An 8,507-nucleotide genomic window follows, 5' to 3' on the forward strand; every position below is an offset into this window, starting at 1 on the left:
GCATATGTAATTATAAGTTGCAGGAAAAAAATGCTTTGAAAGCTTGAGTGGATGACAAGTTTGCATTGTTGAGAGCTGTCTTTGTCACCATCTGTGCATGGAGCTTGTTGTCAGAGCCTGAGAATGCTCCAACTTAGTGTGATGCTGGAATCTACAAGAAAACTATGACAGATGACAATGTGTAGTTTCTGTAAAGCAGTCTTTAAAAAAAAAAAGTTTCAAATATTTGGACCTATACCCCACAAAACTAATTATAAACCCATATACTGTAATTCTTTATCTACTATTTGAAGATGTTCTGTTTTGTATTTTGACTGGTATTTTGACCTCAGTGGATGTGGTAGACTGGGTCTAAATCTTATTTAGTTGCCTTCTGAGGCTACAACAGAACATAATCAACTCATAATTTCTCATTTTCTTCCACCAGGCGGGCTGCACCGTCTGCGGAGTTCTCGGTTGACCGGACCCGTCACCTCATGTCCTTCCTGACCATGCTGGGGCCCAGTCCCGACTGGAACGTGGGTCTGTCTGCAGAGGACTTGTGTACCAAAGAGTGTGGATGGGCTCAAAAAGTCGTCCAGGATCTCATCCCTTGGGACGCAGGCACTGACAGTGGGGTGTCATACGAGGTCAGTCAGATATAATTGTATGCATTTATGACAATTAAAGGTGCAGTTTGCCGGTTTCACTCAGGAAAATGCACTTTTTAAAAACAGGATGTACACACTTTAACTTTCTCTCAGTCTACACATCTGGGTTTGTTAATCTTTGGTGGTGATTTTGTCCTAACCCCCCCCCCCCCATCCTGTATTTTGCCATTTTGTGTTTGTTTTGTAAACAGCGGGACGTTTCTGTGGAAAGACAGTGTTTACACCCCTCCAGCCAATCGCAGAGCAGGGGTGTAAACACTGTCTTTCCACAGAAACGTCCCGCTGTTTACAAAACAAACACACAATTACAAAATACAGGCTGGGGGGTTGGGGGTTTAGGACAAAATCACCACCAAAGATTAACATAAACCCAGTTGTGTAGACTGAGAGAAAGTTAAAGTGTATACATCATGTTTTTAAAAAGTGCATTTTCCTGAGTGAAACCGGCATACTGGGCTTTTAAGGTAATTATTTGTGTTGATGTAGTCATTTTTATAATGATGATAGCAAAAATTGTTTTTTTTTTTCTTTTTAGCCGTCCTGTCTAGTTGCTTAGTCATGCAGTATAGTCATTCTCTGTATGTTTTGTTTTGTTTTTGTTTTTTTAAATGCACAACAGTTTTGCTGTTCACCCGGAAAGTTTAATATTCTCCCTCAGGGGTTACCTGTTTTTGTGATGGATATTTATTGGAAAGAGTTGGACAGAACAAGATTTGAGAGAACATGAACAGAGAGAAAAGAGAGAACAGAGTAAAAAAAAAAGCAATAGACAACAGTAACCGTATAAAAAGTTATATGACAACAGTGATGTTATGCATTCTATCTCTATTGTGTGGACGGGTAGAAAGTGCTATACCATGTGAGTAAAGGTTGCAATGGATAGTAGATAGGAAAGGGCAGGACAGGAGAGATGTAATGAGGCAGTGCTACTAACGTATAGTGGGAGTGGCTATGCAGTTCAATTTGAGTGCAAATGAGAAGGCAGTCCAGGAAGGTAATATAATCATAAGGGCTGTGTAGAGCAATTAGAGTGTGGCCGAACACCAGGCGACAAAATCCCAAAGGCATGTGTCTTCGGAGATCTGCGAGTGAATCAACATCATCACACATGCGTGGTAGTCACACAATGAGAAATGGAAAACAGAACCACTCCAAGGTTCTTCTCAACTCAACTTGCCAAAAATTTGCGTACCGCTCAGGAATTTTCGATGTGTCCTCCGTGTTGTAGTGTAAACTTTGAAAATCAATCCCGTATCCGGGTCGGCATTCTGTTCTGCTGTGCTCAAGGGCACGCACTCATTATGCCGGAAAGCGTGACGTAACGCAGCCTTCAAGTTGAAGGTGATCGTTGAAAATAAGGCAATCGAGCCGTTGCTCAGAATCTTGGAGAAAACGAATCAATGATCCTTTTTGTTTTCGCTCATATTTTTACTCACAATATGTGCGTCTTATAAACCGGTGAGGACTATTGGACATTGTATAATTATTTCCACAGGCATATACTGTCTATTACCAGCAAAGTAAGGACTAAAGAACAAAATATTACATTTGGTGAGGCTCCGGTTATAGCAGATTCCCGATTCTATCATTGTGAAAGATCTGACCCATAAAAGATATTATCGCCAGCGACAGGACACTGGTGTTTGGCCTTTATGGCCTCTCCTCTCAATTGAGTGCTCTTGCTTCGCACTATTTCAGACCTTATCAAGCCACAGAAGTCACACAAAAAAAAAACTTCCCCTCTCCACTTCTTACCCCTGAATAACCCTACCACGCCTCTCCCTCTCTCGGAAATCATTCTGACCTTGTCAGAACACCCTCCGTCTTCCTCTACCTGCCTACCTCTCACATTGACAGCCACTGCCCGCCCCACTTTTTCATACATGCGCTGCCAGTTTGCAACACATCAAGCCAAATCATCACCCATCAAATTCTCCGACAAGAGAACTGACAAGGACATCTTCCTCTGCTGCCCTCACCTTGAGGCGCCGTTTACCGTGTGCCTTTATGTCAACACTATGAGATTTGTATGCGTGTGTGTAAGAGCAAACTTCATGACTCCATGTGTGAAATCCTTAGTGATCCTCTCTATCCTACCTTGGCATCTAGCAAAAATAAATTCACTCTTATTTTTATTTATTTATTTATTTTTTTTGTTTTGTTTTTTCCAGCTACTTCCGTATATTGTTGGATAGTAGTCAACTTCAGGAACACTTTTTTGACAACAACTATCAAACAAATACAAGCAGCAGTATCGATTGAATGTGTTTCAATTAGTGTTGTTCCGATACCGATACTGGTATCGGCAGAGGTGCCGATACTGCATAAAAACAGTGGTATCGGTATCGGTGACTACTCACAAGTTAACATGCTGATACCATTCATTCCAACGCTAATATAGGATTTTGGATGCTGCATCTTGTGTCTTGCTGGTGCACGACATTCACTGATATATGACATGTTCACTGCATGCCGATCTAAGATATCCTATTGGCTCTTGAATGCTCTGAACCAATGGCAGGGTTCATTTGAGGAAAAAAAAACCTTAAGTATCGGTATGGTATCGGTATCGGCCAATACTGCAAAGCTGGGTATCGGTATCGGTATCGGGAGCCAAAAAATTGTATCGGAACAACACTAGTTTCAATAGTAATCGATGTTTTAGAGCGGATTTGGGTTGAGGTACAGAACATTTCACCGTTATATTCTCCTTGCACGAAATAAGTATGCAGCAAATTGGCCAGTGTTAAATTTCCAGTGTTCGATCAAATATGCAGCAAGCATATTTATTAACACTGTTAGGATAAAAAGTTACACTGTCAGAGTAAATTTCCTTGAGTGTTGGGTGGATATTGGGTGGAAATTGACATTATTTCAAGTGTGATACATGCAGTTGTTCTGACACTTCTGACACTGAGTGTCGAAGTTCTACGAGTGTCAATTCAATTAGTGTTGTAGTTTCCCCCCCATATGTGTGTCTCTGTTAGTCTCCCAACAAGCCTACCGTGCCCGAAGACAAGATCCGACCTCTGACCAGTCTGGACCACCCTCAGAGCCCCTTCTATGACCCTGAAGGAGGAGCCATCAGTCCTGTAGCCAAGGTCATAGTGGAACGCATTGCTAGAAAGGTTGGTTGTCATGCTAGTCACGAGCCTGCATGAAAACAAATAGAATATAATAGTGGCATATGATGCTATACGTGATGCAAGACAAGTCCTGAATATTTGATTCTGCTCCTATATTTTTATTTGTTGTGTGTGGTCACTGTCTGCTTTGGCCTATCAAACCAACCTGACAGATTTTGTTCTACCTTATGCAGACCTGATGTAACCTTACAGACATTATCGTGTGACCTAACAACACAGTTCGTAAAAGGAGACTTTAAGTCAGAAGCTGTAGGATGCATAAGTATTTTTTAAATTATAAACGTTGCCATTTTCATACTGTGTTATAGTTTGCTGTGTATTTGTTACACGGAGTTGAGCATTTTAAAACTACAGTATTTACAACTTGACTATTACAGGTACATCGCAGTATTATTTTATTAGCCAAGCAGCCTAATGCACTATCCCGTTCCTACTAAAAACAAATTAGAACTCACATAAAAGTGGAATTGGCTTCCCTTTATTATACTTTCTACACCATCAAAGTGGAGAGGAGGAGGTCTTACGTGCTGCTGTGGTCAAAAAGCAGAAAGTTAAAGTCACGAGCATTAATAAAAGTGGGTTGTACTGCTATACTGCCCCAATTGAAAAGAAATGTGAGTGTATTTCAGACAATATATACTGGGATGTTAGCGTTAACGTAAAATAAACAACCACAAATATAAAGGAAAACGTATCATTTAAAATTTGCAGGTTTTTTTTATTTTTTATTTTGGATCCTCGACAATTAGTTTAGTTTTCCCCCCATTCATTTTGACTCATTTGAGATTATTTTTGTCCAGAGAGGATTTCAGATATATTTTTGTTAGAGTTGCTTGCTTGCTGTGCTAACTTGAGTGGCTCCAACTACAAGAGACAAATCATTGTGTGCATGCGTTTTAACATGCTTGGCTCATAAAGATGATTCTGATATACCACAAAGGATTGGGTCGGCATAGGGTGAAACTAAAAGGTCACTGGAGGTGAAATAATCTTAAACCCCTGATGTTTTGGTGGTTTACTCTCCTGACACGTCTTCGTGTGCAAGCAGCGTGTCTTCAATTCCCACTCAGTAATGGTGCGAATGTGAGTGTGAATTGTCGTCAGCCTCTAACCAGGCAAACCAGTCGAACAGGATAAACATTGTAGAAAACGGATGGATGGGATTATGTAATAAGTCCTTGAGTGACATCTAGAGGCAGGTGTGTGGATTTTATTTCAATCTTGTCTGTGACCATATTCCGGCTTGATTTGATGAATTATTCTCTGCTAGGTTAGTAAAAAAAAAAAAAAAAATTGTGTTATGTTTGAATCCGCAGGGGGAGCAGTGCAACATTGTGCCGGACAATGTGGATGACATTGTGGCAGATATTGCCCAGGAGGAGAAAGAGGAAGGTCTGGCTCTCAACGATTTCTCTTTCCACCAGCATTGCATTTGCAGCAGAAGCTGTGAATAAAACATCTCTTATTATTTCGCTCCCAGCAGACGACACCCCCGAGACGTGCATCTACTCCAACTGGTCTCCGTGGTCGGCCTGCAGCTCGGCGACATGTGAGAAGGGCAAGCGGATGAGGCAGAGGATGCTCAAGGCCCAGTTGGATCTCAGCGTTCCCTGTCCTCACACGCAAGATTTTGAGCCTTGCATGGGGCCCGGATGCAGTGATGAGGGCATGTATTTGACCATTCAAGGTCCCGGAGGCAATAGGAAAAAAATATATGTATGATGAAGTCATCATTCCAGGCGCGCCGTCTGAAGGATGACACCTGCCTAAGAAGCTTTACAACCACTTTGATGTCTCACTCGGGTTTTTTTTATTGAGAGTTATGGATCATTACTTCCTTTTTACAGTTTACAAAGTGATGGGTTATGACCGTAGTTTATTAGTGTAGTGCTATACATAATGTCAGACATAAATTAGAGAGAACCTGTTGTTTCTATGGGAAGCTTTTAAATTTTATTGCAGACTCCGTGAAGCAGACTTTTAAATGTGCTTTGTGAACGTGATCCACTCAGGAAAGTTTGTTCAAAGTATAATTTCACTTTCTAATTGACTCTTTAGATGCGTCCACCTGTATGATGTCAGAGTGGATCGCCTGGTCTCCATGCAGTGTGTCATGTGGGCAAGGCACACGTTCCCGAGAACGTTACGTGAAGCAATTCCCAGACGATGGTTCACTCTGCACTCTGACCACGGAGGAGACTGAAGATTGTGTCGTCAACGAGGAATGCTGTAAGGAGGAAATCTTTTCACTAGGGGTGTCAAAATTAGTGTGTTAATTATGAGTTAATTTGAAGTTTCTTTAACACCCTTACTTGGAAATCCTGTACTGGGGAATTCCAATCAGAACGCGGCAGACGCGTACATGTCAAAATTTAGCCGTAATAAATTGAATAATATTGCATATATTTGTGGAGACGGGTCAAGTTGTACTTTACAATTTTACAAATGTGCAAAATTTCACAAGTTACTTCATGTTAAAGATTAGATAGTTCTTAATATAAAAAAATGCACTGATCTGTCACCGTCTTACAAATGCAATTATGCCATCTAGAGGCAGAAAAATGACTTCAACACAAATCAGTATCAGTTTTTTTTTGTTTTTTTTGGGTTTTTTTACAGCACAGTACATCATTTTAAATTTAACTTGATTTGATGAATTATTATGAAATTACAGTATCAATGACTAAAAGATGCAGCCATATTTCTATTAGTTTAACATTTTTTCACTTTTTTTGAGTATAAAAACTTAATGGGGAAAATTATTGTACATTTCATTGTACATGTAGAAGACATGTAAAATTTACTTTTAACATGTAAAACTTAAATGTCAGTTTTTTGTTTGTTTTTTTAAATTAATTTTCTCCGCTTGCACTCAGCTCCGAGCAGCTGCCTGGTAACTGAATGGGGGGAATGGGATGCCTGCAGCGCCACCTGTGGTCTGGGCATGAAGCGAAGGGAGCGCATGGTGAAGATGCCTCCTGCAGATGGTTCCATTTGTGGAGCGGAGGTTCTCGAAGTGGAGAAGTGCATGATGCCAGAATGTCGTGAGTAAATCGGCAAAGCCTTACGCCAAAATGTTCATCAAATATGAAGCATTTTTTAATTATATTTTCTTTTATTTGTATAAATGAGTAGGGATGTCACGAAAAGGGCAATATCGTGATTTCGTGATATTAAAACTGCCACAATATCGTCGTCGTCATGTTCACAATATTTAAAAGGAACAAATCTGTTAGAAAAGTCAGGTTGATTTCCATTTGTGCAGTTGTAGCACCCTCTAGTGGCTAGTTTATTAGTGCAATTAAATTTTCATTAGGGATGTTTTGGCCTTCTATGTTTAAAATCTATGCTAATTGTCAGATGAAGGCGAGCCTAATTTTCTTGTGAAGCGATAAATGTGTGCTTGCATTAGCAAGTAAGTGCCTCAATATTGTTATTAGAGATTGCAGGTGGTTTATATGCATTGCTGTCATGTACCAAAGCACAATATTGTGCTTTTTTTTTTATTTATTTTTTTTAGTATGAGCCCTCTTTTGTTATAATATTATATGTTATTATTATAAAATGTGTTCATCTATGTATAGATACAATCCCGTGCATGCTGACTACGTGGTCCGACTGGAGCGACTGCAGCGTGACGTGTGGGAAGGGTCTACGAACGCGCCAGCGTATGCTCAAGTCGCCTGTTGAGCTCGGAGACTGCACCGAAGAGTTGGATCAGGTGGAGAAGTGCATGCTACCGGAATGTCGTAAGTTGTGAATACTTGACATGTACCGTATGGGTTACCAAATATGCAAGCACGTTACAGTCTACACTCAATTGCCATTTGAAATTAAAAGGGAAGTCAACCTTAAACATTTCTTGACAATCATATTCGTTATGTGACGTCACTAGTGTAAACATGACATTCTGATTAATATTACATTTGTGGAAAATAAGTTCTGCAGCAAAATACAGCCGTTTTTATCCATCTCAGGGGGCTGCCATTTTGCCACTTGCTGTCGACTGAAGATGACATCACAGTTGCTCAGGGCTCAGACAACGACCAATCACAGCTCGCCTGTTTTCTGAAGCTGAGCTGTGATTGGTTGTTACCTGAGACCTGAGCAACTGTGATGTCATTTTCGCTCAACAGCATGTGGAAAAAAATGGTCACTTTCTGATATTGATCAAAACTGCTGGATTTTGCTGCTTAACTCATATTCCACTAACACAATATTAACCGTATTTAGACCTGTGGGGTTGCATAAAACATATTGTGAAGAATTTTTGGGGGAGTTGACTTCCCCTTTATAAGTGCACCCAAGACCTAGAAAGAAGTCGATGACCCCAGTTCTTCAGTAAATTTAAAGTACATCTATATTCACTTGTTTATCACTTTAAATGAGTTACTAATTGAGTTTCCTGTAATAAAAAGTGAATTAACTTAATTTGTATTTCACTTAACGAGGCAGTTCAACAACTTTATTTTTCAGCTGTGAAAGCAGGAGAAAGAATGAGAAGAGGGTCGAAAGTAGGCTCTTCCAGGGCTCAGAATACTGATGCTTGACTGTCAAATTCAGCTATTTTGCCGCATCGTTGACTGACAGCAACATTTTCAAATTTGTTTGACACTTATGTGATGTGTTATCAACTTACTATTTCAGAAGTTAAAATTATAAATGGGGGAAGGCTGTGAATCCAGTTTGACATGCACAAACTGTACTGTAT

At 40.1% G+C, this 8,507-nt stretch overlaps 1 protein-coding gene across 2 annotated transcripts in view; it reads left to right on the forward strand.

Annotated features, from left to right (window-relative positions):
- spon1a (spondin 1a) overlaps positions 1-8,507 on the forward strand; it is a 58,028-nt gene that overhangs the window by 45,498 nt on the left and 4,023 nt on the right. Inside the window, exons 8-14 of one of the 2 annotated variants that reach the window (XM_077520038.1) lie at positions 428-629; positions 3,638-3,778; positions 5,113-5,188; positions 5,277-5,462; positions 5,855-6,025; positions 6,673-6,840; positions 7,381-7,545. In XM_077520038.1, the coding sequence (XP_077376164.1) occupies positions 428-629; positions 3,638-3,778; positions 5,113-5,188; positions 5,277-5,462; positions 5,855-6,025; positions 6,673-6,840; positions 7,381-7,545 (1,109 nt within the window). The remainder of the gene's footprint in view (positions 1-427; positions 630-3,637; positions 3,779-5,112; positions 5,189-5,276; positions 5,463-5,854; positions 6,026-6,672; positions 6,841-7,380; positions 7,546-8,507) is intronic. The other variant, XM_077520039.1, reaches the window with a different exon arrangement.

Source organism: Festucalex cinctus, chromosome 4 (assembly GCF_051991245.1).
Source record: "Festucalex cinctus isolate MCC-2025b chromosome 4, RoL_Fcin_1.0, whole genome shotgun sequence".
Lineage (NCBI taxonomy): Eukaryota > Metazoa > Chordata > Actinopteri > Syngnathiformes > Syngnathidae > Festucalex > Festucalex cinctus.